General features: G+C 37.5%; 2 protein-coding genes and 3 long non-coding RNA genes across 5 annotated transcripts in view; 3 read left to right on the plus strand and 2 right to left on the minus strand.

Moving 5' to 3' along the window:
- LOC148911189 (uncharacterized) overlaps positions 1 to 1949 on the minus strand; it is a 2355-nt gene extending 406 nt beyond the window's left edge. Inside the window, exon 1 of the mRNA XM_089029509.1 lies at positions 1 to 1949. This exon is cut by the window's left edge and continues 406 nt beyond it. Within this exon, the coding sequence (XP_088885635.1) occupies positions 250 to 1830 (1581 nt within the window). The 5' untranslated portion in view covers positions 1831 to 1949 and the 3' untranslated portion in view covers positions 1 to 249.
- Positions 1950 to 1953: 4 nt separating this feature from the next.
- On the plus strand, positions 1954 to 4051 carry LOC148911190 (uncharacterized). The gene is made up of 3 exons (XR_016119705.1): positions 1954 to 2018; positions 3537 to 3590; positions 3829 to 4051. It is a non-coding gene; the product is annotated as an uncharacterized LOC148911190 (long non-coding RNA).
- Positions 4052 to 5310: 1259 nt separating this feature from the next.
- On the plus strand, positions 5311 to 7432 carry LOC116299272 (uncharacterized). The gene is made up of 2 exons (XR_004197454.2): positions 5311 to 5476; positions 6851 to 7432. It is a non-coding gene; the product is annotated as an uncharacterized LOC116299272 (long non-coding RNA).
- LOC148911191 (uncharacterized) lies at positions 7027 to 9001 on the minus strand. The gene is made up of 2 exons (XR_016119800.1): positions 8833 to 9001; positions 7027 to 7387 (listed from the first exon to the last, which is right to left on the minus strand). It is a non-coding gene; the product is annotated as an uncharacterized LOC148911191 (long non-coding RNA).
- Positions 9002 to 10840: 1839 nt separating this feature from the next.
- On the plus strand, positions 10841 to 27415 carry LOC116299264 (armadillo repeat-containing protein 3). Its single transcript, XM_031707894.2, has 26 exons — positions 10841 to 10996; positions 12028 to 12145; positions 12946 to 13071; positions 13389 to 13457; positions 13944 to 13994; positions 14147 to 14235; positions 14361 to 14433; positions 14981 to 15070; positions 15838 to 15905; positions 16020 to 16091; positions 17068 to 17148; positions 17693 to 17723; positions 17949 to 18016; positions 18229 to 18313; positions 19030 to 19138; positions 19664 to 19773; positions 20457 to 20523; positions 20804 to 20876; positions 21356 to 21492; positions 21883 to 22051; positions 22790 to 22890; positions 22977 to 23069; positions 25050 to 25250; positions 25662 to 25824; positions 26226 to 26318; positions 26685 to 27415. Exons 1-26 carry the CDS (start codon positions 10949 to 10951, stop codon positions 26793 to 26795), a joined length of 2496 nt encoding a protein of 831 aa, XP_031563754.2. The 5' UTR covers positions 10841 to 10948; the 3' UTR covers positions 26796 to 27415.
- The last annotated feature ends 6 nt before the right edge of the window (positions 27416 to 27421 follow it).

Raw genomic sequence — 27421 nt, forward strand, 5'->3', positions numbered from 1 at the left:
TCAGCCTTAGGAATATTTTTCTTTTCCAATTATTTCTTTATTTGACATCATGTAGTCCTGTTATAACATGTTAAAGAATGAAAGTGGTATGTTATGATCGTAAAAACATTATGATGGATGTCATAAGTTACTGGTCCTTAACATTTCACATATTTAATAAGTGAAATAATTTATATAAAAAGCCAATTTCTTCTGGATTTCTGTTTGCCATTTTGCCTTCTTTATCAACAAACTACAATTTGATATGGGCTAATCAAATGGTATAATGGGAGGGCACAAGTTAACAAGTGCTGAACACACTCTTATAATTCTGTCAATCACTGGCACTTTGGATTCTGGTGGTCCACTCTCGTTGCATATGAGGAAGTCAGTAGGAAGTGTACACTGTAAAATAGTGTACTTACGGCGTAGCAGACCAATGACCCTTTCCACATGGATTCTTACACTGGCGATGCCCCTCGTCTTTTCAACATCAACTGGGTCCAGTTGGGTCTTGCCTTTAGTGAATGCTGGAATAACCAGCTTTGCTTGCTTGAGGCCAACACTTTCTGCTATTGTGAACCCCCTGTCTGCCATTATCATGTCACCAGGCACTAGTTTGTCCAGTAATCCACAATTTTCAGTCAAATATTTGTCTGAGGTTCTACCTCCCCAAGCTTGTGATATATAGGAAATGGTTCCTTGTGGGGTAATCCCAATCAATACTTTTATTGTGTTGTGGTGTTTATAAGACGAAAAAGTTTGTGCCCGGGCTAGAAGATTAGTTGGTCGATCAATAAAAACTTCAAAGCAGTCTATGACCACAGTCACTTTTTTGCCAAACGCTTGCTGGAAACACATTGGCATAGTTTCCCATAGCTGATTTCTGTCTGGCCAGCAAATGAGTGGCGACAAACGAGAATCCATTACAATCAACCACAAAGAAAAAATCCTGGATACTGTTGGTAGAGATACTTGGAAACGGTATGCCAGTTCTTGAAACGGTATATTAAGTCTAAGCTTTATCAGAACCATGACAAATTCCTGAAATTTGCTAAGAGTTTGACTACGCCGAGTGATGCTTGTAGAAACGTGGTCAAAGATAGTCAACAGAATTTCAGTGGAAGGCAATCCAGTATAAAACCGAACTTTATCGTCTGTGTTAAAATAATCTTTAGTTGGAGGCTGATATCCATTTACCGAAAACATATACTCGAACTCCTCAGTTTGAGACATAGAAGATGTAGTCTGGCAGTTTTCGTTTTCAGTCTGGACGAAGACGCTATGGACGCGGCATGAGTTGGTTTGACTTACAGAGCAGGACATGGAATCATCATGATCACAGCTCGAACACAGATTTAAAGCTTGGCCTTCTTCTTCTACAGCTTCTTCAGTAGATGGACCCTCTGCAAAGTCGATATTTTCGAGGGGCAATCCACTAGCATCTAATTGTTGGCGTTTAACAGCAGCCTCATACTCGAGCTGTTCAAGAGACCTCTTTCGTCTTTCCTTTGATCGGGCAGCTCTCGCTTCCACGGCTTCATTATTTACTTGGCGATATTTAGTTTTACCAAGATTCAAGGTAGGCACCCAGTCGTTGTTGAATCTATCCCACGCTGCTGCCGGCCTTCCTGACTCGAAATGCCTTCCACAAACTCTCTCGTTTTTCAGAACATTCTTCCATTGTATGTCGTCGCGACTTATCGCCATAATCCATCTTTCTCGTCTCTCTCTGCTCAGTTCTTCAGCTTCTTCTCCTTGTTTATCAACAACAGAAGGTATCCTGAAGAATCCTATAGCCGTATCTTTTCTGCTATTACTTGAACAGCCTACAATAATACAGTGAACCATGACAAAAGTTGCTATACACCCGTGAAATGACGTGGTTCGATACGCTTTGTTTATATATATGCGACACCAACATGGCGGATAGCAACCGTCGTCAAGCAGTTAGTCACGTGAGTGAAAACCAAGAATAGCGTTAGATACAGCTACTGATGGATCTGATGCCATTGATGGTTTTGATTATGCTGATACGGGTGAGTTTCTATGTATGTGAAAAGACTTTATCAGTATTTCACTTTCGAAGTTGGTCTGGTAGGCAATCAACGACTGATTTTCTGCGCAGTTCTTGGGTCGGTTGCTCATTTAATGTATCACTCTGAGGTGAATTTCAATTCATAGTATCGATGGAAAGATGGGGCGCACGTGAAGAATGAACTTTCACTAGGAAACCAGTAGGATTCGTTGAAGTTTCTTTTTAATTTTTAAAATTAAAAATTTCAAGAGTCTCAAAAATTTTCAACAAGAAAAACCCCTTATATAGTTATGAAGGAGGTCTAGCAAGATTCACTTCTTAACTTCTTCTTATTTTCTTCTTCTTCTTCATCTTCTTCTTCTTCTTCTTTCGTCAACGAAAAACCACTTTCAGCGTGAGCTCGTAAACACAGAGCTCGAATGTTTATGAAAATTCCAGTAAAGCATTGGAGAAGGGGTTGAAAAATTAAATACTTATCACAAACAACAAATATAACACCGATTCGGTCCGATAGCTGGATTTTTTTCAACATGTAAACCTAACCCTCAATATGCAAAAGAGCAGAAGAGGTATCGATGTGTGAAATAATTCAATATAATTAAGATCAATTATCCTTCTAGCTGGGCGAGCAGCACGCAAGCAATAGCTATAATTTCTAGTTCTAATTTAGTGTTTTTAAAACCAAAAAACGCTTCATTTAAATCTGTAGAAAATGCATTCGTGATGTGAAGCTCCTTGAAATTAAATTAGAATGGCGTTTCACTATTATTTGTTAGCATATACCAACTTGTGTACTTCCTAAGAACGCGCGCGCTCATTGGTTAATTGGAGATGAATATTGTACGATATTCACCTCTGAATCTCGGAATATTGAGTCGGCAACAAAATGGCATCTGCTGCAATCGTTTTGCTAAAATTTCCGATGAGAAAAATGAAAGTAAATGCCATTCCTATCAATATAAAAAAAGCAACGTAGTATGGCCTAAAAGTTTTGCTAAACGTTTTGCTAAAAGTTTTGCGTGAATTTGTCACGCAAACTAAAACTTTCTGTTTGTTTGATTTTATTGAATTATCGTATATAAAAATAAGTCACTCTGTACACAAGTTGATATATGCTAAAACAAGTATTCCCCTTCGGCGAATAATTACTAAATATTTCTTTTCGTTGCCAATATATTTTGAGGATAAATGACGTCAAAATAATGACGTCATTGTCATTAAAAGTGACTCAAAAAATCAAATCATGAAATAGAGAATATCCTATCTCTGTGAGATATTTTGGTTATACTGTGCCGGGTAATACAATAGTTTTGGTATGTTTCATAGTGTTGCCATGGAAACACGTTCGGGCCCAGTCGTTTTGCCTTGCATTGCATTGCTTCGCATTGCCATTCCAATGCGTCTAAATGTATTTATTATTTTGTTTTTCACCTATCGTCTCTCTATTGTTAATATTACACTATTATACATGAAAGTAGATTGTATTCACACTCTCGTATTTGTCTTTCGAACATTTCAGTTGAGGATGAAAGACCTGCTGAAGACGACAGCCCTAACAAAGAGGCAATGCCTGGTAAGAAACATTGAACTATCAAAACTCAATATATTGAAACAGAACCAAGTTACGTTCCGAGAGTTGAGCGTTTTTTTACTTTTCACCTATCGTCTTTCCATTGTTAATATTACATTATTATACATGAAATTAGATTGTATTCACACTCTCCTATTGGTCTTTCGCGAAGGCGAAGGTATATGTACTACGTACTTCCACTATACCATCTTTTAACCCCATTTCCCTTTTATTCTTACAGGTGAAGTACCAGAAGATCCTAAATGTGTTTTACATTGCTTTTATGAATGCGCACAGTATCATCAAGGAAACTGTATGTATTTTCAAAGGAAATGCAGATGCCATCGGTAATAACGAATAAACAAACTGAAATACCAATGTAAATCACCGATGAAAACAACTACTGCCCAGTAGATACATCTTATTAAAACAAAAAATGAAATAAACAACTTCGTACACTGTTCTACGTTGTATCATGTTTGATGTTTTATTTACGACTAGAGTCTTGATGAACCACGCAGAGCATATCTCACATGGCCATATTTTTGACGTTATCATCAGTTTTGCTAATAGTCACACCTGTCACAAGGTTCACCCGTCGCAGCAAGTTTGGTTACCATAGCATTTATTGCAATGACTATTCGGTAAACTGACGATAATCCTGATATTTTGCTATAAAGACATCAATGTATAAAACAAAGATCTAGGAAGGGGGGGGGGGGGGGGGGGGGGGGGAAGATGGGCACCTTTGGAATTGAGTTATGCATAACGTCGTCTAGTCAAATCAAGAAGGGACTGTGTAATGGAAATGACGATTTATATTTCAATTCGGATAGTTTTTCAATTCAAAAACAAAAATCAAAGTTAAAAGACAGTTTATTTAATTAGAGGTTAAACAAAGAAGCAAGAAGAAAGAAAGCTACAAAGAAGTGGTGCGTGAAGCGCAAGAAGCGCATATAGAAATGTGCAGTAAAGCAACATGGATACACTCGAATGTCTAAACAATTTGCTGACTAACGTCAAGGGTTCAAATCAAGAAGGGACTTTTTGAAATGGAAATGTATTTTTATATTTCAATTCGGATTATTTTTCTTCATTCTCTTGGGTTGTGTTTTGTTCAAACGCCAAAAACTAGACTTTGGTATGAGTTTTGATGCTATTTTTCGTTTTGGGTTAACACTCAATACCATTTTTAAACAGTTAGAAACTGATGTACTATGATAAAATGCCTGTCTGAAGCGGTATTTTCAATTGTGCAAAGATGTTTCGTTGCAATTGTGTTAGAATGTTGCTTTGTCAGGGTTTTTTTAATAGGAAATATATGGGAAATAAGCAAATGAAGGCTAAACCTCATTTTCGAATGAAATTTTTGCTTTGGTTTAACACTTTGATTCCACTTTCATCGGTCATCTCTACTTCCAAACAAGTTAAACTTTCTGAATAAAAACTTTTAGCCTTGTACAACAGCCTTTCTTCACGAAAATAGTTTTTGGCGCTAATTGCTTGAATACGGAAAAAAATCTCTCTTAATACTACATGAATAACTATTTCAAGCCATGCTTTTGTTTGGCGTCAAGTGTTATAATTTTTTCTCTCGCTAGAATGAAAATAACGGTGGTTTACATAACTGACAGACACAGTTGAAAAGTACTAGACGAACTTATTAGTTCGAAATATATTCTAAACAATATATAAATCTATATACATGAATAAACATATCGAAAGTACTCGTCTTAGTTTCCTACTCTTCTCTCGTCTTCCTTCAGCTGAGTATCTACGCACGATGGAAACCTGTTTTCCATTTCTTAAGCATATCAGTTCAAAACTGACATAGACTGAATCACACACTCAAACACACACACGTGAGAGGAAATTTATAAAAGCTAGAGGTAAGAACCAATACCACGAGTTATACAAAAGCGACATTTGGTTTTGATAGAATCCTATTGAAGAGACCGAAAGGCGTTCATATTATGCCAACTCCTAAACTCCTAGTAAAATTTTGGAAATAACCTGTATCCCAATTTTTAAATACATTTACCTTAAAAAAAGCGAAAATAATCCGTAATTTTCGAACGCAACACAAATAACCCGTCATCTTTACAAATAAATAGTAAACTAGTAACTCGCTTGTAAAATAATGTTCGTTGGCCACGGTTAGGCGCGTCCAGCACTGTAAAATACAGTTTATATATTCAATGTTGAAAGCAAAACAAATAATCTGTGATCTTCACTTTTAGTGGTCAAAATGTTAAAAACCTAACAGGGCCGTTAAGAACGTAAACGATTGAGTTCTAGGATTCGAATGAAACGTTTACTATGCTAATGAGACTAACTCTTGGATATTCGCTTTTTTCAATTTAAAAGTTAGAATCGAAGTCAAAAGACAGTCGATTCAATTACATACTGAACCGAGAAGCAAGAACAGAAAGAGCTAAAATGTGATGCGCAATTCTCGAAACGCATAAATAAATGTGATGTAAAGCAACATGGATACACGAGAACTCGTAAACAATTTGATGACTACCTTCGAAGGGTCACTTCAAGAATTGAAGGGAATGTGAATTGGAAATGAAGAACTTTTCAATTGATTATTTTTCAATTCACAAGTTAAAATTGAAGTTAAAAGACAGTTTATTTAATTAGAGGCTAAACAAAGAAGAAAGAAGAGAAGACTATAAAAAGCTACAGAGAAGTGGTGCGTGAAGCGCAAGAAACGCATTTAGAAATGTGCAGTAAAGCAACATGGCAGTATCACACGAACGTGTAAACAATTTGCTGACTAACGTCGATGGTTCAAATCAAGAAGGGACTTTGAAATGGAAATGCATATTTTTATTTCAATTCGGATTATTTTTTCAATTCACCGCACATTAAAATCGAAGTAAAAGACAGTTTATTAATTAGAGGCTAAACCGAGAAGCAAGAAGAGATATAAAGCTACTATGAAGCACGTGCGTGAAAACCCCTTGAATATAATTAGATTTATACTTTCTGCTTGCTTGCTTGCTTGCTTGCTTGCTTGCTTGCTTGCTTACTTGCTTGAAAGGGGAGGGGCCCCTCCACTTTCACGATGCATGTATGTTTAATGACGTCTGGACAGTTTGGAAATTTCCAACCGTTTTGTGACTGGTAGGTTTTACAAAACTCACTGATTTCGGTTATTCAATATAATTTTCTAGATTTTCTTGTTAAAATTGCAGTTTTCCAATGACTGCTATTTTCATATAGTATGATTTATGATTTTTTAAATTTTATTTTAGTTTTTTCAGCAAATTACCAACGAAAAACACAGTGAAAAGGCCACCTAAAAGTCCAGGTAAAGCCATGAATTATACGTACACCAAGAGAACATTCTCTAGGCGTACATGTATCAAGAAACCAATCGGTGAGTCAACACGACATCCCCCTCCACCCTCCCAAAAAATACTACAGCTAATTAACGCTAAAAAGTGTTTATTTTATTATCCTCTGTTATGTTATGATTAACAGGGCTCCACTGCTAAACCCCTAACCTATTATGGTCTACTAGCGTAATAACGGCAAGTCTTCTTACATCCTCCTCCTCCACGTCGTCCGCAGGATTTCATACATCTAAGGCTCCTCCCCGCCCCATCTTTCTTCTTGCAGCATTGGCTGTTTGATGTACAGGGGCCATAGGAGTTTGGAAGGCAACCTCTTTTCTCGTATACCATTGCGCTTGACAGCCAGTCTTCATCAAATGCTCGGACGCTCATCACACATGCGACAAGGATCAACACAAGAACAGTTTTCATGATTGTCGGCTTGCTAGCTGGTGACTGGATATAAAACATTGCTAAGTATTAATAAATAACCACAAACTTTTTACGTCTACATCTTGATCTATAAAAATGTTATAGATATGAAGCGCGCGCTGATTGGCTAGGACCAATTTTGACCGTGAATGTTCTTTGCTCCCTAAGATAACTTAATAACCATCAGTTCGTAATGATCATAATAGCGTTTATGTAGAATAATTATTCAGCTCTACTGACTCTTTCATTATTTCATAAATATAAATTCAAATATCCCCGAAGGATTTGGTACATATTTATATTCCAGCACATACATGGTTTATGATTCATTTATAGGCTTAAGAATTTGCGTTTAGAAATCCTGATCAAATATACAGCTTCCAAAATTTTATTTTATTATTATTTTTGCCTGATAATGACGTTGTAGTAGACATCGAAATGTGGCCTTTATATTTTTTATATATTTTTAGTATGATTTTACGTTCTACACTGTCGCAGTACTTTAGTAGTAAATTATTTATAAAATATCTATTAATTCTAAATTTTCTTTCATACCCAAAAACTCAAAACATTATAATGACTTTCCACTAACTCTAGATCTTAAAAAAAGCTTTAATTTAAAAAAAGGTTTTTTCCCACATTTCGGTTTTCCTTTCTCGTGAAGACAAGGTCAAATACTGTTGTGTTTTTTTTTCTTTTTTCTTTTTGGTTTTTCAATATCTTGCAGGGGCGGATTCAGGATTTTGTCAGGGAGGTGCTGGGCACAAAGTTAACTCGGGGGGGGGTGCAGCCCTTAGAATCGAAAAGAAAAACCAGTATTGGTTAGTTGGAAGTAGGGGCACAAAGTCGGACCAGGGGGAAGGGGGGGGGGGGTGCGCACCCCCTGCACTCCCCTGGATCCGCCCCTTTCTTGGGTTGTGTTTTGTTCATGGGAAACTCAATTTATTCAGTAGGGCAAATGTTGAATAATAACTTAAAACATTAGTAAGCTTTTCAAGCCATGCTTTTGTTTGGCGCCAAATGTATAATTTTCTTTTCACTGGAATGAACATAACTGTGGTTTACATAACTGACAGACACAGTTGAAAAGTACTAGACGAACTTATTAGTTCAAAATATATTCTAAACAATATATAAATCTATATACATCAATAAACATATCGAAAGTACGCGTCGTAGTTTCCTACTCTTCTCTCGTCTTCCTTCAACGTACGATGGAAACCTGTTTTCCATTCCTTAACGATATTCATAACTGACATAGACTGAATCACACACACAAACACACACACGTGAGAGGAAACCCATAAAAGCTAGAGGTAAAATCTAATACCACAAGATATACAAAAGCGACATTTTGTTTTGATAGAATCCTACTTAGCGAGAAGACCAAAATACATTTCTGCATGGTCATCAAGAAAGAAAAAAAGCCTTAAAAAATTGTAATTGATCAAATTCAATTGCACACTAACCTTTCCCAAAACACTCTATCCTTATGCGTATATCTCAGTTGATACTGATGTGATGACTTTGGTGCAATATACTGATCATATAATAACAAATGCTTCTCGGTTATTAGCTATATAAATAAGTCGACCAATAAGAAGATAGATAGAATTCTAGTTAGGAGATGCTCTCTTATAGGTGGGGGGCCAGGAGGGGTGTTGGGAGGGGAGGGGAACAATTTATACCAACTCCTAAACTCCTAGTCATATTTTGGAAATAACCTGTATCCCAATTTTTTAATACATTTACTAAAATGAATATGCGAAAATAATCCGTAAGTTTCAAATGCAACACAAATAATCCGTCACCTTCACAAATAAATCGTAAACTAACAACTCTCTAGTAAAATAATGTTCGGTGGCCACGGTTAGGCGCGTCCAGCACTGTAAAGACAGTTTATTATATTTTGAAAGGAAAACAAATAATCTGTCATCTTCACTTTTTAGTGGCCAAAATGCTAAAAACCTAACAGGGCCGTGAAGAACGTAAACGATTGAGTTCTAGGATTCAAATGAAACGTTTACTATGCTAATGAGACTATCTCGTGGATATACGCTACTTTCAATTTAAAAGTTTAATTTGAAAAAAACAGAAAGAGCTACAGACAAGTGGTTCGTGATGCGCAGCATGTAGCCTCCATCCTACGCCGGTAGACGTTCTTCGTGTCTGACACGCAACGTTTCCCTCCCCACGATAGCTACGCAGCCTGAAGCGCGCTAAAAAATGTGCAGTAGGCAACATGGATACACTCGAACGTGTAAACAATTTGCTGGCTAAAGTAGGGGGTCAAATCAAGAAGGTACTGTGGATCGGAAGGAAAATGAAGATTCATATTTCAATATGTATTTCAATTGCTTATTATTTGTAACTAGTTTCGGTTAATCTTGTGATTTCAGGCTAAAACTGAAAAAAAAATACAAAAATAATATTCTTCAATGCCTTTTCAAAGTATCTTTTTGAATTGGCCCTCGCGCGGTGAGCGTTGTATGCACTGTGGTTCACTCTTGTGTCACTGGAATCATTGAAATAATTAAATTACGAATAACTGTCGTACTCCCTTGAAAGCGGCTAGGAGAAAAGGGGGAATAAGAAATAAATAGATTCTAAATCTGAATCTGAATCTTTGTCGTTGGTCTTTTTTCCGGTCAGTTGATGTTGTTTCCCCCCCCCCCCCCCCCCTTTTATTTCTTTTCCATCCTCTAACTCCCTTAATTACTTCTCTGCAATTTTCTTTCACTCGTCCCAAAATGCCTTGATTGCAATTCCATTAGCGGATCGGAAGTCTTCCATTTTTTGCATTAAACGTTTAGGATCTAGCCTCAGCAGATACTTTATGCACAGGGAGCCCAATTTAGATTAAAGTGAATGGTGAAAATAGAATCGGAAAATTTAAATAATTAATGATTTTTTAAATTCGAGATCAAGATAATGTCCTCCGTAATGCGAAAGAGTAAAAAAAAAAAAAATCAATAAAAAAATGCAGCCGCCATATTTGAAAAGATCATTTTGATCAAGTTTTTTGTAGAGTTTCGTGGCTAAAAAGACGATGAAATCGTGGTTCAAAGTGAGTTGTTTGTTCAAATATGGCGACCGAAGTTTCCTCCCTTGTCAGAGTATATATACACAAGAGACACAAGATCAACATCAGATACCATAGGGAAATTATATAGGAAAACTAAGGCGCGCGCGAAAAAAAATGTTCTACTGCATTTTTTATTGATCTTTTTACTCTTTCGCATTACGGAGGACATTATCTTGATCTCGTATTTAAAAAAAATTTAATTATTTAATTTTTTTTTACGGTTAATTTTCATTATTCACTTTCATCTAAATTGGGCTCCCTGTGATTTTATGGTATCGGCATCTGAGGAGGTCGGCTCGCTAGCGCAAAGTTATGGGTTTCCTGTGGTAGAAACCCGAACTCAATTCTGTTCGTTGTCATGGTAATGAAAAGTTTTCAAAATGGCTGACAAATACAGAAGAAAGTGATTGGTATTTCTATAAGGAAAATTTAGCTTTTTCCCGCTTCCTTAACCCCTTGTGAGTTTTTGAAAAGACTTAAAACACAGCAAAAGGTCCAAAATGGGGAAGAAGAAGACGAAAGAGCCTGAAGCTCCTCCAAAAGACGAGGTAAATTGGTCATTTTATCTTGAAATTTTAACGTAAACATGGAGCGGTTGAGCTATGAATGAAAGTTTTATAGCTCATTTTCCTGTCTAGTTTCTATATTCATTTAATTTTTATGCTTAAATAAACTATTTTTAAGCTTTTCCATTTATCAATCCTTTAAGATTCCATCTGTATGCGATTCTTTCGAGTTTAAGGCCAGTCTTTCAGGTAGTTCAAAAATAATTACTGTCAGACCAGTTAGCTTAATGAGTAATTAGATTAATTAATAAATAACAACAATTATCGATAAATGGTTGATATTATGGGAAGTGGGAAATGTTAGTTGGACTTGCTTAAGAGATTCGATTCCACAATGTCCATTGATAAACTGTTCTTTTCTGGTAGTCCGAAAGGAGAATGGATGGTAATTTGTCATTAAGTAACTCACTTACTTTACTAGAGAATTGAGGATGATTTGAGTTTACATGCGCTTCTGATGATGCTAAAAGACTTCCTATTTTGCAGTAAACTAGAGTGGATCGTGTATAACATAGATTACCTGCTCTTTTCTATCTACCTAAACCAATTTTTCAAAATCATTCAATTACAGTGTGTCCATTAACCTTTGCATCACTGATACATATGAAGATTCAAGTAAAGATTTATAGTGGAAATGGCTTTTTTTATACAAAGTATTATGTTTTAGAGCAGTTTTCTTATGAGTGGGGTACAATCAGCAAATTTGTGGTCTTAGCGCATCCTACCATACCATTAAATAAATTGCGAAGGATCGGGCAAAGACATTCATTGGACCATTTTCATTCTTATTGTAGCACATATTGTGCCATGTATGTGCTGTAAGTCAGTACCATATGTTTCACTGACTCATACAAAAAGTCTGTTGTAAATGCATACTCGTAGTAACCTATCCATACAGGAAACCCACAAAGAATCTATGTAGCTACTGTATTTATGTATTAATTTTGTTCATCATCTAAAAACAGGAAATGAATGCACAAAATGTTAATTCATATTTTTGAATTTTTTTAAAGTTTGATGCACTGGAACTTGTAAGCAAAAAGCCTCACACAGTTGTGTTGATGCTCGACTCTCCCGAAGAAAACATTCAGCAACTTGCCTGTGAAGCCTTGTATAAATTTTCCCAAAAATGTAAGTCCTAATTTCCTTATTATGATTTATAATTTTGTACAATTTAAATAACATTTCATGTTTGTTGTTTTAGCAAAAATAATGGTTATGGCTTGTGCTAGTCTCAAATATTACTTGTGCATGTCCTTTTCTCATTTCCTAATCTCCTGCTGGCAGAGTCTCCTCCCGGGGATGGGGGGGGGGGGGGTACTACTCCAGGATTTGGGTAGGGGTGTTCCGCTGGAATTCTGAAAGCGGTACCCTGTTTATGACAAAAAAACTCAAAATTGTAGACCCTGTTTATGACAAAAGATATAATTAAATTGCACTGAGTTCCTGTTTCAATCATCATGTCATCTCCCATATTGTTTTTTTTTTGACGACCATAATAATCAGTTTCAGTCAATACGAAAGTAGAAACCCTGAATATGACAGGAAACTCAGGAAGAACTTGGAATATGAGTGACATTGCATACCCTTTTTATGACAAGAAGCTCGAAAAACCATACCCTGTTCAGCGGATCATCCCCCTATAGTCCATGTATGGGAGTACCCCCCCCCCCCCTCCCCCAGAGTCTCCTTTTCTATTCTTTAGCTGGATCGGCATTTATAAAATATTTTTTTCATTGCAAGATAACTGTTATTTTACTCTCATGCTGTGATTGATTTGTCCTGCTGTTATGTTTTTTGTTCTGGCACAACTAACATGCTTTATTACAATTTATTTTACTGCAAGACTTAAATATTGCGACAGTGCTTTCGAGGCATTATTATAGCTATTTGTAGGTAACTTATAGTTTGTCTTGGCATTTAATACACAGGTGATGAAAACAGACAACTGCTGATGACACTTGGTGCCCTTGACCCACTCTTACGTCTGATTGGTTCTGAGGATAAAGTGGTCAAAAGAAATGCTGCAATGTGTCTTGGGACTTTATCTCATAATGGTAAACACACTAAAAAAATAGTGAATTGCTTTAAAGAAAATCAGACCATTTATTTCTTATATCATCACTACTTGGGATTGTTGAACATCAAGAAAAAACCAATGATTGGAAGTTTGCATGATGGTGTCATTTACCTCTACTACCAGACTCCCTTGCACACTTTCTTTCGTTCAGTTAATTAGCATCATCAAAAAGAAAGAAAATTCATGAAGAGTCAAATTATGCCATCATGCAAATGTCCTAGCTTAATTGTATTGAAATATATATGTATATGATTCAAGGTGTCATTGATATTGCTCATTTTCTTTTCATTTTAGTAACTATTCACAGAGAACTGAGAAAAATGTCAAGTGTCTCATCTCTTGTTTCTCTCCTTGGACCTGAAGGTAATGTGTGAGTGAATGAATGAATGGATCATATATTGAGTGAAAGGATGCCTAAATATAGATGGATGGATATTATATTAGATAGATATAATTAGTGGATAGGGTGGGTGATGACTGGAGAAATACAAGATATATTGGCAAGATAGATAGAGAGATAAAGGACAGAATGGATGGATGGATGGGTGGGATTGATAGATGATGGATGGATGGATGAATAAATGGGTAGATGGACGAATAACTAGATGGATGGTTAGGAGGGATGAAAAGGATGATAAATAGATGGTTGGAGACTTATGATGAACAATATATATACAAAATGGACAAATGGGATGGATGGCTAGGTGGTTGGGTGGATGGAGGGATGGGTTCAGCTGGATAGATCAGTAACATTGGATGGCACTAAACACAACATTGATAAAAAATCACCCTGTTTGAGTCAACCTGAATTCTGAAAAATAACAGAATATGTGTATTCTTGCTATATAGAGGATGTTCTTTGTCATGAATTTGCAAGCCTAGCTCTTGCTAACATGTCAGGTAAGTACTGACTCTGATTTGAATTCTATTGTTGAACAAAGTGCAACACTGTACTGTCAGTATGCACTTTCATCCAGTGGACGTAATTAATTAACCGACAGTGTGCAAGAACAGAATTGTTATCAGGAGCTCATTACCATCTTCTTTTTCAGCTGATTTCTCTAGTAAAATAGAGATATTTGAGCAGGGTGGATTGGAACCTCTTATCAAACTCCTTTCATCACCTGACTGTGATGTACAGGTAAGGATATTATTAGTACACTTTACTTCATATTCTTAAACTCTGCTGTCAATTTTCTCCAAGCCATGTCATATTTTTGGATTTTATATAATACTGATTCATGTTATTTAAAATTTGTTCTGCAGAAAAATTCTGTTGAATCCATTTGTCACCTTGTCCAAGACTACCACAGCAGGTCTGCAATCAGGGAACTCAATGGTGAGGGAAATGCTAACGTGTTGTATTAAGAGAGCGGTGGATTTAGAGGAGGGATAGGACACTGAGAGGGGAAGAAGAGCAGGGCATGGAGAGAAAAATAAGAGAAGGATATTGGGAACTGGAGGAATTGGAATGGGAACAGGAACGAGAAGAGGCAAGGTGGAATAGATTATTTTATTACCTTTTTATAGGACATTTACGATACACTGAATTAAGTTTTTAAAATTATACACTATTTTTAACATTCAATGGCCGAAAGTTTGGCAGTAAAATAAACCGTCCTATAAAACGTCTCTCTCGTACCCAGTGGCTTCTCTTGATCTCACGCTATGGTTGAAGGGAAGGATTTAGTGAGTTCGCGGTGCATCAAGGGAAGAATGGAAGAAAGCCACCGCGCCCATTAAAAAAGTGTGAGTGACGACTGGGTACGAGTCAGGTATTTTGTATCCAATCTTTAACATTATCAAAAACAGAAGGGTCATTACTTTTTACTACTCATGGTCTGCAAGCAGTAACCTTGCATTCCGCTTTGCCTTTTTTGTTTTAGGGATACCTTCATTGCTTAGCATGTTAAGTTCAGAGTATGCCATCATACAGCAACTGGCTTTAGAAAGTTTGACACAAATCACTTTGGAAGGTAAAAGCACGTTTTAATCATTCTTAATTCCCCTCCTCCGTCCCTTTGTCGTGGACTAGAAGTGGAATATACCGTTTTCAAAGACAAAGACAGCATCTAAAGCCCTTTATGTTCCTTAATGAAGCTAAATAGATGCGGGGAATAAGAAAAGGTTCAAGGGTCTGACGAATAAAATCAAATGAGGGAATGTCTTTGACAATTAATCATTAATCATCAATAAACACCTGTCAAAGATCCTTTTCCTTATATAGCATAAATACTAGACAAACTATCTTGAAAACTCTTGGTCGAGCTAATGGATTATTGATGGTTTTCATGGCGACCATGTTGGAGGAACTTAACAAAACAATTGTCAATGAATTCTTTTGTTATATCCTCCAACATGGCCGCCGTGTCTTTTGTTATTTAATTCTCTTAGTAATGGTTGAAAACCATCAATATTGTTGTGCTGTAGAGGTCACGTGATTCTGAATCTGTTGCGCACAGCACAGCAACGAGAGTTTGAGAAAAAAAAAGTGTTTTCTAGTCTTTTGTTTCCCTTTCCATTCTTGCTGTATCGCTGTTTTAGTTTCTTTACAGAGCACCCCCCCCCCCCCAAAAAAAAAGAAAAGAAAGGCCTGGAGCTCTTGAATATCTAGCAAGAAAAAAAGTTTTCTTAATAGCTAATTCTAAAGCAAATGAAAAATGACTGTCTTCCTGTTTTGCAGTATCACCTGCGTTACCACCGTTTATCTGTCGTTTATTCAATTGGTTTATTTTCTTCTCAGCTGAGAATAGGAGCGCTCTTCGAGAGCTTGAGGGACTTGAAAAACTGGTGGACTTTGTGGGAAATAAGGTAATCTATATTGAATATTAATGTTATTTTATTTGAAAAGTATATTGATTTTGGTCGCAGAAGGACACACACAAGTTGCCATTTACCGTAAATGTAATCAAGTATCTGTTTCAGGAGTTCGATGATCTTCACGTCCATGCCTTACAAGTGCTGACTAACTGCTTACAAGACGTAGAAAGCATGCAGGTCTGTATGTGGCATAGCTTGATGTCATAATTCCGTGCATTGAAAATCACTTATTATACTATCCAGTTATTCATTCTAAAAGTGTGCATAACTATCGTGGCTTTTTTCTCGGGAGGGGGTCACTCAAGAACTGCTTTAGCTGAATTCCAATTTATCGTTTTAACCCAAATGACTACGACAGACTAAGTAAAGCCTTCCTTGATTGTTTGGTGTGCGTGTGTGTGTGTGTGTGTGTGTGTGTTTTTTTTTGTTGTTGTTGTTGTGTTTTTTGTTTTTTTGTTTGTTTGTTTGGTGCAACGGAGACGCAATCATTGCCAAAAGTGGAAGCGAATTCTACTTTTTGCAACAATTGCTGCAACTTCTCGCAGTATCATTACTAAACAAGTTGCACGAATGTTTGCACGGTGCAGAGAAAATTGCTCCATGTAATCGCGACTTTAAAGACGTTTATGGCCGGGACATCGTTCGCGCGCATTCTATCTACGCATACATAAAGCACGCGCGCGCTCATCGTGATGACGTCATCCCTATGTTTTGATAACCAAAACAAAAATCAAATTGCATTATGCAACAGTTTATACAAATCTGATGGGTTCCTTTGCCCATGAATGTCCTTAATAAAAATCTGTGGCTAATGAGAGGCTCATTATCATCATGAACCTTGACAGTAGGCATATCAGTAGAGTCGTTTCCCCTGGGAAAATGATTTAAAAAAATTTAAATCAGTTTAGACCACGCTTAATGGTCCCTACCTCCTGTCATGGCTGCCATCACGTGATGATACAAGGTCTTTATTGTACCATTTTCTTTAGGAAGGGGTTGGGACCTTAATGGGGAGTGTTGAGATTACATGCCAATCGGATACCAACGCTTTATATCAGATCTCAACTTAGCAATACCAATACTTTCTCTTGCCCTTACTGGCCAAGTTGGTTTACCAAACCAAGATTGATTGTAACACACAACTATTCTCCAGGTCATCCAGACGTCTGGAGCCTTACAAAAGTTCCTAGCATTTGTAGCTGAATCGCAGATCCCTGAAGTACAACAACATGCGGTAAGTGTCTTGTTCATCTAATTGTTCTGCTTGATTCTGTGACACGATAGTGCGTCTTCTGTTCATGGATGTTGTTTTCTACTGCCTTGCTATTATCACTACTGTTGCTACTAATGTGCAGCTTCAAGGCTCGAATACACGATCGATTCTTGCAGCGTTGTTGGAGACTACTATGTCCAACGATGTTTGCAACAATCTTTTCGAAAAACGTCGCAACTATTCCAGCAAGCAAAACTATGAATCAATATAGGAAGGCTACTTACGCTTTGAACAATCCCGTTCAGCGGTACACGGAAGAATTTTATTCCATTAACTGGGAACATGGCTTCGTGTTCACATAATGGATTGAATCGGCTGTCGCTTGCTAGGGTCGAAAGGCACGACCTGATTCTTGTTCCTTGCTCGCAACCGCTGTCCCCAGTACTCGGACCTTCAGGTCAATTTCAGATATTTTGACGTTTTTAGCCTCGTGCGCCGACATGACGAGGATGTAATCTGATAATAAGGGCTCGTACTTACCGTCAACTAATGCTCTCTTTTACAGGCTAAAGCCATTGCTCTGGCAGCTAAAAACGGTGAGTTAAGATTCTAGTATGCCCAGTTTTACTATATTTTAAACGAATACTACACGGCCTAAATATATATTTATTATGCCCCCCCCCCCCCAACCGAAAAAACAAAAATAGAGAAGGAAATAAATAAAGAGCAAAAGAAATGCCTGTGTTCATGCTACGAAACTAAAAATTAACGTATTTTTCTACCTATTTCCACACTTATAATTTTTATAATGATTATTTCAGTTGAAAACAGGAAAATCCTTCATGAACAAGAATGTGAAAAAACTTTAATTACCCTACTGCCTACAGATGTGAGTAGATTATTGTAGTTCGTTATAATATATCTTCGCTCTTTTAGCTGCCTTCATCACAGTTAGGTCTTATTATTATTTTCAAACCCAGATCTTTGCTCGGTGGAGAGAAATGCGCTTTGCCCTTACGCTTTGATCCCATGCATACTAAACTCGTGTCAAGATTAAATCTATCAAAAGTAACATTTTTATATATACAATTGTAACTATAGAATCCTGGAATACAGACATCCCTTGCCATGGCCTTGGCTGTCATGTCAGAAAACCTCAGCAGTAGAGACACCATTGGTAAACTAGGTAAGACGCCGTAAGAGTGCTATTGAGCCATAGGGCCAAGATTATTTTTGTTACCATGATCCAGGTTTTTCACCTCACTCTTGAATTCTTGAATTCTATTGTTTTATTTTAATTAAAACATTATAGGATATCAAGGGGACAACTATTGGAAGAGATCCAAGTTTTTCACCTCACTCTTGAATTCTTGAATTCTATTGTTTTATTTTAATTAAAACATTATGGGATATCAAGGGGACAACTATTGGAAAAATTATAGACTGTACGGCTGTAAGGGTGTCTTTTTACATAACTTTACGCTTTTCAATGAGAAGCGCATCTAAAAAGCAATTGAATGTGCAGGCAGTTGAAACAATATGCGAAATAATAAGACTTGGAATTATTTGAATAGGGCATTCTATGCTTTATAATTTGTTTGCCACATTGACTTCGCATAATTTAAGATGGCCGACACATCAGTGAAATGATCTATGGTTACGTTGAAATCTCTGGTCTACGTTATTGATGGTTTTCACGGCGGCCATGTTGGAAAAACTTAACAAAAGAATTGTCAATAAATTCTTTTGTTGTATCCTCCAACATGGCTTCCGTGTCTTTTGTTATTTAATTCTCTTGGGAATGGTTGAAAACCATCAATATCGGTCTTGCCAATTTACGATGTCATTATCAATCTTGTCCAATCTTGCAAATTAATCGTTTGTGTATGCAATTTATTCTAGAGGGTATTCAACCAATCATCAACTTGCTTAACAGTGAATCCCCTGATGTACGAGAAGCTGGTACTCTTGCTCTGGCCAATCTCACCACCTCAAACCCACCAAACTGCAGGTTTTTCGATCTCAGTATTAATAATTACGTGCTATACTTATCTATTCAATTAATGCAGCTCTCTGACATAGCTACATGTTTAATAGTCCCTTGCACAGTTCCCTGCACTATCTTGAAAGATTGCCATGTCTTTGCACGAAGAACGGTGCGCTTGAAATGATAGAGAACGTTTTTTACACCCTTGGACAGTCATGTCTCTGTCATTGCAAGCCCACCGTTCATCTCGCTTCGAAGCAAAGGCACGGCTACCATTTAATAAAGAGCGCGCAGGGAACTGTGAATGGAACTATTGGGTGGTGCTGCCCATTCACTTTTCAGACCACATGTCATTCCCTAGAGTATTATTCCTTTGTTTGACGATTGCGCATGAGAAGACACATGAATATGGATACAACTCAAACAAATAATCTATTCTCAAGGAAATGACAAGTGGTCTGAAAGGGAAAAAATTACGCTAAAGCTAAAAGAGGTCTTTTTTTCTGTCCAGCTACTCCAATATATAACTCTACTTTTGTTTCATGACAGTGATGTTGTCGAGAAGGGCGGCATAGAACCTCTGATCGCGATGCTCACGGATCCTAAATCACTCATCCAATCAAATGCTGCAGTGTGCCTCACTAACCTGGCTTCTGATGGTGAGTGGACCAATCAGAATTCCCTATAATAATAAAAAATCCACTGTGGGATTAAATTTGCCATATTTTCCCATACTCTATGAACATTTGACAGGGTACCAAATAAATATGTTATCAGTAAGAATAAAAATGTATTATCATAATTTTTTTTAAGGGACGATATTGCACCCATGTTTAATATTAATTGTGGAATCTTAAACGAGAATTGACCCAATGTTTTAGTTGACATTGTACGTTTATAAATATAGTATTTCATGGATTCCTCTAATAGTGCAGTTTTCATTTGACTGTGAAAAACTCGGGGCATGAACGCAGTCCTGACACGATAAGCATACACTTGACAAATAACATATTGCGTAAGAATTTACGGTTTCTATCCAATAAGATACCCCGAACACGGCTTGAACACGGTGTGGAGATGGGCACGCCGAGGTCACATTACTGCAGTGAAAGACCAGTCATATTGTGCAAGAACAAAATCAGCCAATTACAATCCCGCAGTACGTGGCGTTTGCGGCAATACACGTATACGTGACATCGAATTTTTCGTAGTCAAAACAAAACTGCTCTTTAGCTCGTTTCGTAATTATTTTTGCTGCAGAGCTATCAGGAAAATACGATAATAAATTCCTCTTTTTTTCTTAATAGAGACTTATAACACATATTTTGATTTCATTCATCAGAGTCCTGGAGATCTGAAGTTCAGCAGCGGGGTGTTGTCCCTGCTTTGGTACAAGCCCTACAGTCAAAGTAAGACATCACTGTCAACTTTTAGTGTTAGGTTTTTTTTTATTATTATTATCTGTCATCGTAGACAGTGAGTCACTAAATAACGGCAGCCAACTACAATCCCACAATACATGATTTATATGTTACTATCAAAACTAGCTTTCTTTTGATTGCGTATCACTCATAAAAACATTATTTAAGGGAGATTCGATAAACACTTCAATTAACTTCATGACGCATTTGTGGATGCGAGATGTTGGCGGTTTCAAAATCATATTTTAAATGCCTCGTTATGTTATAGCGCTGCTGTTGTACAGAGTAAAGTAGCCGTTACCGTGGCGGCATTTGTTGGCGATGCTGATTCAAGAAATGAGGTAACTACTAGAAACAAAGTTGTAGGATTTATTATGTCAAAACAACAGAGTTTATGAATGACCAGGAAAGGAATAGACCTCCTCGGCTCTGACGTAATGTTTTCCCATTTCAGACCACGTGTCATTCCCTAGAGTATCATTTCTTTGTTTAAGGTTTGCGCTCGGTTGCACATGAGAAGACACATGAATATGGATGCAACTCAAAGAAAATTATTCTTAAAGGAATGACACGTGGCCTGAAATGGAACAACATTACGCTCGAGCGCTCCAGAGCCGAGGAGGTCTATTCGAAAGGAAAGGAAAGAGAGCAAAGAAAAGATGAAAGGAAGAAAGGAAGGAACGAGAAAAATGATCACTTTACCCCATCCCCTCTACCCTCGTTTGCTGACTTTCCGCTTGTGTCATGATATAAAAGTTATTGGTTGAGATCTGTTGAAGTATGCGCTAGTACTAATGTCAACATATATTTGTAATATTAGTTGAGAGCAGAAGGAGGGCTTCCTCGACTTGTTGAGTTACTACAGTCCAATAATGATGAAGTAAGACGAAGTGCATCCTGGGCAATATTACAGTGTGCTAACGACCTGCCTACCGCCACAGAGATCTGTCAACTTGGGTAAGACCTGTGTAAAATAACTTCCTTCCACTTCATCTTCACCAATCACTGATGGAGCAGTTTTTCCAGCGGAATTAAAGTTTCGTCCCGTAAACTACTTAACAATCCATATAGAAGTACATCCGGATTTTCATGTATTTATATGAATTTTGTACACAATATTTGTTAGTACTTCAAGGATTGCTGCAAATATATTGTTTTGTTTACAGGACTGTAAATAATTGAAACGATTTTAATCGATTTTCCACCATTAAAGTTTTAACTTCTGAGCTAATTTATTGAGCCTGTGGTACATAGCAACGATACCTCAGGGGGGTTGTACACCATGAATGGTGTACAATTGAATAACAAGATGCAATGGATTTAACCATAGGTTCTATTTTTTCCCAGTGGTCTTGATGTTCTAAGAGAAATTTCCTTGTCTACGACTCGTCAGTCTGGGTTTGCCTCAGTTGCCATGGAATGTTTGCTTGACAGTAATTTACCAGCGAAGTACGCTACTACAGGATCTCTTAGTCCAAGCAACATTATTCAGGACGGATTTTACGATGTTGGACCGGTAAGATTAAGATGGCCTTTAGAGGGCCTTCGCTTGATAGGGCGGGGGTGTTTGTATGTAAGGTAGGACAGGGTGACATGTATAACGCCCCGTCATGGTCAGCAAAAAAATCCTTTCCCCCTCGGTCAGATTGTTTGGGTAACCGGAACAAACACCCATCTCCTTTGTTTAATGCCTATCTTCCAATCGCCGATCCCTTGATTTATAATAGACCATGCAAGTGTTTTGTTATGAACGTGGCATTCTTGATTGAAAACGGACCACCGCAATGGAAAAACACAAATACGAAATTTTAAAGTATTTACTGATTACTTCTACCCATTCCGAGGATGAGGGGGAAATTGGGTCAAGTTGGCATTGCAATGCACGATGGGACTGTTTTACGGGACGAATTAGACGCTGTTTTGAAAATATGTCTTACAATGCCCTGCAATTCCAATTCGATGCATTTTTCCATAAACCTCAGAATGGTAAAATAAATACTGTGTCACATGAGCGTGAAACATGTAGGCATACAGTACCTGACCATTCACGGCTCTCGAGAGTACTGGTACGAAGATATTTTTCGCTAACATGCTAAATCAGTTGCTCTATGCCAACCCAAGAGAAATTTAATGACGATATAGTCTAGCTCTTTGACAACATTTTTTATTATACTTTATATATATATTATTATTATTTATATATTTATATATTTTTTTATTATACTTTATTATATATTTTTTTCGTGATTGGCAGATGAAAGTTGGTGCCAAATTCCTTACCCTCGAAGAACTATCGAAAGAACCATTGAACGAACACCGACCGATACTCCTGATCAACTCCAAGGAACAACAGAGGTAAGTAGATGGGTTTCCTGTGTGAGAGTGACAGAGGAGAACTGGTAATACAATGAGATCGTTTTTGTTTTGTCTTGTTTATCCAGGGAAGTTTCTTCTCCTATTCTTGTCGTCAAGGAACCTGAGAAACCAAGTCCTGACAAGCCAGGCTCCAAGGGAAGCAAATCCAACCTTAAAAGGTAAGACTTAACCCCCAGTTATGTTAATTGATAAGGTATACATTTAGTTTATAGATTGACATTATTTTATTATATCACTATAGGTCTAGCCTGGGGCTGTATGGTTAATTTTTTTTCGTGGTTTTATCAATTCTGCGGGGGGAAATCTGTTTTATATTTCTTTCTCTGTGGACACACTTACCGAGATCAAAGAAGAAAGTTAACCAATCACCTGACGACATAGAATGAAAGCAAATGAGTCACAATTAAGTCAAACTTCTGGGGCCAGAAACAAAACGATGATATATGAGAAAGAAACTTAGATGTTAACAATAAATAATGGCAATTGAACTGAGTAGAGTGCAATTTTTTCCCGCTACGCGGTCGTGCGATTTTGTAATCGCGCGTTTGATTTCAGACCCAAAATTGCACGACCCGAAGTTCAATTACCACTTTATTATATCCATTTTGAAATCTTTTTTGAAAAAGACGTTTTTTTCCAGTTAAACCGACATCACTTACAATCTATAAGAAGTCGATTCAAACATGCTGTCAAGAGAACTTGTTTATACTGATCGAGCAATGATTCTCATTTTGAAAACCAACACTTTCATATATGAATGAATTCATATAGGATCAAAAGCCGTGGCTCTTTTTTTTTTTTTTTGGCAAGAAGCGGCGAGCTCAACACTCAAATGTATTCCTTAATATAATTGGCTAGAAAATTACATGTCTCTCTTGTGATTGGTTCATATCAGATGATTTGCAAAATCGTGCAGTTTAGAGCTCAAAGTCGTGCAATTTAGGCTGAAATCACTGCTGCAGGAAACCAATCAGATTGCAGGATTTCACTTGTGATTTCAAAATGGACGTAATAACTGCGGGAATGAGCATGAATTAAGCAATAGAAAACTTTTTCCGTGTTCACATAGCCTGATAGCAACACGAGGGGAGGTTGGGAGAATTCGAGACAGTTATACAAACCCGAGACTTAGTCTTTATTTGAATTTGATTCTCATATCAAAATACAAATTCTCCATACATCACGAACTTCGATCGTTCGCCAATCAAATTTTGTGTAATAAACGCCAAAGAGGCAAATGTGAAGCGTGAAAGAATCGTTAGCTATGTATTTTAAACATTTATCATTCTAAAACTTTTAAAAAAATACAAAGAAATGTCCAAAGATTGAATAGAAATCTTAATAAAATATTTCAGAATTGATTATCTTTACGAAAGTGATCAAAAGTGGATAACAAGTGTCACTGTGAATGAAATTCTTGGTTGAAAGAAACGTGGTTTTGCTCAATTTGACAGCGAGAAAACATGGCAGCGAAGTTGATTGTTTCGTCTTGCCTCGAGAAGATATTTTGTGGAACTGAAGAGCTATCGCTGGAAAAAGTTTGAAGCTGCTGACTGTTTCCTTGAAATACTTGTATTCTTTATCGGGCGGTGCATTTAAATCATGAGAAAGCACGTCGCTGAACAACCGCAGCTGTCCTGACGAAGGACGTGTGTTGTAGCTCCTGAGGGAATTCTCTTTGCGGTGACCAACGAGAGATTGTCATGATATTACGGTCAGAAAGACCTGCATGAGACCATAGGGTTATGCCTGTGGCCCTGACACAAGTCAAAATTTGGAACTTCGTCTTCAAAATACATTTTTGGGGGCGTTTTTCCTCGAAACAAACTGTAAATTTTTAATTTTTGAACTTGTACCGGGAAAACACGAAAGTTGTGACGTCACAACTGTGTTTACATATCCTCATGCAAGCATGGCTATCAACCAATCACTACGTACTATTTAATTTATTTTATAATGAAAGATTGTTATTGAGGTCAAATTTATGCTGGTTTTTCTTGCTCTTGATTGGTTAAAGTTTAGTTTTACTTTACTTTATTTTGTTCAAGTGGTCTCGGTTAGTGTGTCTGCACAGCAAATAGGTATATCGAATGAAAGGGCCGGCAAGCTCAGGATTATTGAATTATTCTTTCTTGTAGTAAGAGTCGGTTGATGCGTGAGCGAGAAGAACAGAAAGCAAAAGAGGAAGAAGCTGCTCCACCTGAACCACAAGAACCTCAAGAGGCACCATCCACCTGGACACCGCCAACAGATCCTGCCTTCTTTGAATACATTGAAGAGATTAAATCAACTATACAGCCTTTGCTCAGTTCGCACGAGCAAATTGTTGCACTTGCGAGGTGGGTCGAGTCTTATCATCGTTGTTCCTTTCGTATTCTTTGGGATACTCATGAGTTTTTCAAGAGTAACAACAAAAGAGAGTGAATCCTTTGGAGGTTTATCACGCTGAATTGGGAAAACATTGTCACAGCACGAATAAGGTCTATTCGGCGTCTTGAAGACTTAAGAAAAATAAAACTTATAATTCTTAAAATTGTGAGATTAAAAATGTTAGGGAATGTGGAAGAAGCCTAAATCTTGTCTCACAATTCTTTGCAATACGAGTTCATCTCCAATCTTCCTTTTGGACTTTGGAAAAGCTTGGGGAAGGACGTTTACTTGAAGTAAAACGTTCTACCACCCAGTCATTGTATTTATATCAATCATTATTGAAAGTTTCTTGCTGATAGGAAAATGATTTTTTCTCCCAGGTTTGTCAGTGATAAGATGGGTGGTCCAGTAGAGCGTGATGCACTCTCATCCTTCAGCTACGAGCTACCGATCAGTCAAATCAAAGTTGAACTGGAGTCTAATATCATTCCTATTGGTAGAATCCATACAGGGATATTCTACCACAGGGCTTTATTGTTCAAGGTAATATATCGATCCAGTTACAGCTAACATGCTAAGTTGAGTTACCACTCTTTTCATTGCTACGCGCTGATCGAAACAACAGTCGCGACAGGGAAATTGGGCAATACACTTGCGTCAATCAAATAAATTGGTCGGTACCCTTATATTCTTTGATTGGCGGCAGCGTATTTCCCTATATCCCTGTTACGACTGTTGTCTCGATCAGCGCGTAGCAGTGAAAAGAGTGGTAAGATAGCACACACAATATGTCGTTTCTAACTTGCAGCACAATGTTGTAATTTATGATCCGTAACCCGGCAAGGGAGTTCCTTTAGATTTTGTGCCCCTTCCCATTAGTTATACTCTCCTCGAACCCCTCAAGTCGATTATCTTTGTAATCTAATAGCAATATCTGCATTCAGGCTCTTGCTGATCGTATCGCTGTTAGCTGTTCCCTCATCCGTGGTGAATACAACAGGGCCTGGAACGAAGTCATGCTTTGTGAAGACTCCAAGGTAACTCTATAAATTTAGATAGGAAGTAACGGTAGTTCTCTCGCCTCTCGGGTTCGATTCCTGGACTCGGCATTTGTTAGGTCACTCCCTTGATTCGAGTAGTGTTTTTCTTCAGGTTTTCCGTATTTCCGTGCCCTGACTTTGATCAGGCAAGACGATGTTTCAGGATCTGTGACCTGGCTTAATAAGATTAAGCCCAAAAGTTTTTTTATTGTTTGATCTGTGAGTTAGCCATTCCCTTCTGTCAGCGTAGCGTTGGTATCAGGCTCAGTATACAGCTACATGCTGATGTTAGATGAGTGTTGTGCACCTTACTATGCATAAAACGCTACAAAAGTCGAACTATTTTGTAATGATGTTTATTAGGCTGGTGGTCCGATCCTTCCTCCCAAGACCTACATAGTTGATCTAATGTACGAACCTGGACGTCTGATGCTCAGCGGGTCTCCTGATAGTATTACATATCAACGCCTTTAAAAATGTAAAGCACATTTCGATCTCACTATTTACACCAGTTTAAGAATTGTTGTAAAAAAGACCCATACCCCCTGTCCCCCACCCCCTACCCCCACACCCACCCTTTTTAGGCCATCCCCGTCCCTATTAGGCCGCTACGCGGCCGAAGCAAGAGTGCTGTGCGGTCGTTGACAATTATTTTTTTGTTATCCAAAACTGAAAAAGATTTAACATTGTAAGTATGTATAATTTCCACTCACTCGGCCGAGCTTGTCCCGTGGATTTGATGAATTAAGGGATTAAGTTAGTAGCTAGCTAACGGTTTACTAGTTTTTTGACACATACTTACTTAAATAGCAAGTCATACTCACCCATAAAGCATTCGGGTCTTGGTATCTTTGGTTTGATCCAAAGAAGAAGAAAACAAAGAAGACTCGGAAAAGGGAGTGTTATAAATTGGCGTGTTAGACATTGTATTGTAAATGCGAGAAGCAAAGCACTGTTGGAAGATGTTTGCTCATGTACTTTATGTTACACTTTACTTACTTATTATAAATACAATATCTTGTTATATATTTACATCAGAAACCCGCTTGGCAAAGCTCTCTATGGATTTTTAATTAAAAGATACATTTTTGTCGTACTGT

This window comes from Actinia tenebrosa, unplaced genomic scaffold (assembly GCF_029948245.1).
Source record: "Actinia tenebrosa isolate PJP-AT-01 unplaced genomic scaffold, QUT_ActTen_1.0 PGA_scaffold14__42_contigs__length_11649687, whole genome shotgun sequence".
Taxonomy (NCBI): Eukaryota; Metazoa; Cnidaria; class Anthozoa; order Actiniaria; family Actiniidae; genus Actinia; species Actinia tenebrosa.

Excerpts from the sequence above, each read along its gene's own strand:
- LOC116299264 (XM_031707894.2), top strand. The coding sequence starts at position 10,949 with ATGGGGAAGAAGAAGACGAAAGAGCCTGAAGCTCCTCCAAAAGACGAG. Across the intron at positions 20,524-20,803 it reads GTACAAGCCCTACAGTCAAA|CGCTGCTGTTGTACAGAGTA; the intron begins GTAAGACATCAC and ends GTTATGTTATAG. Across the intron at positions 21,493-21,882 it reads ACAGAGATCTGTCAACTTGG|TGGTCTTGATGTTCTAAGAG; the intron begins GTAAGACCTGTG and ends ATTTTTTCCCAG.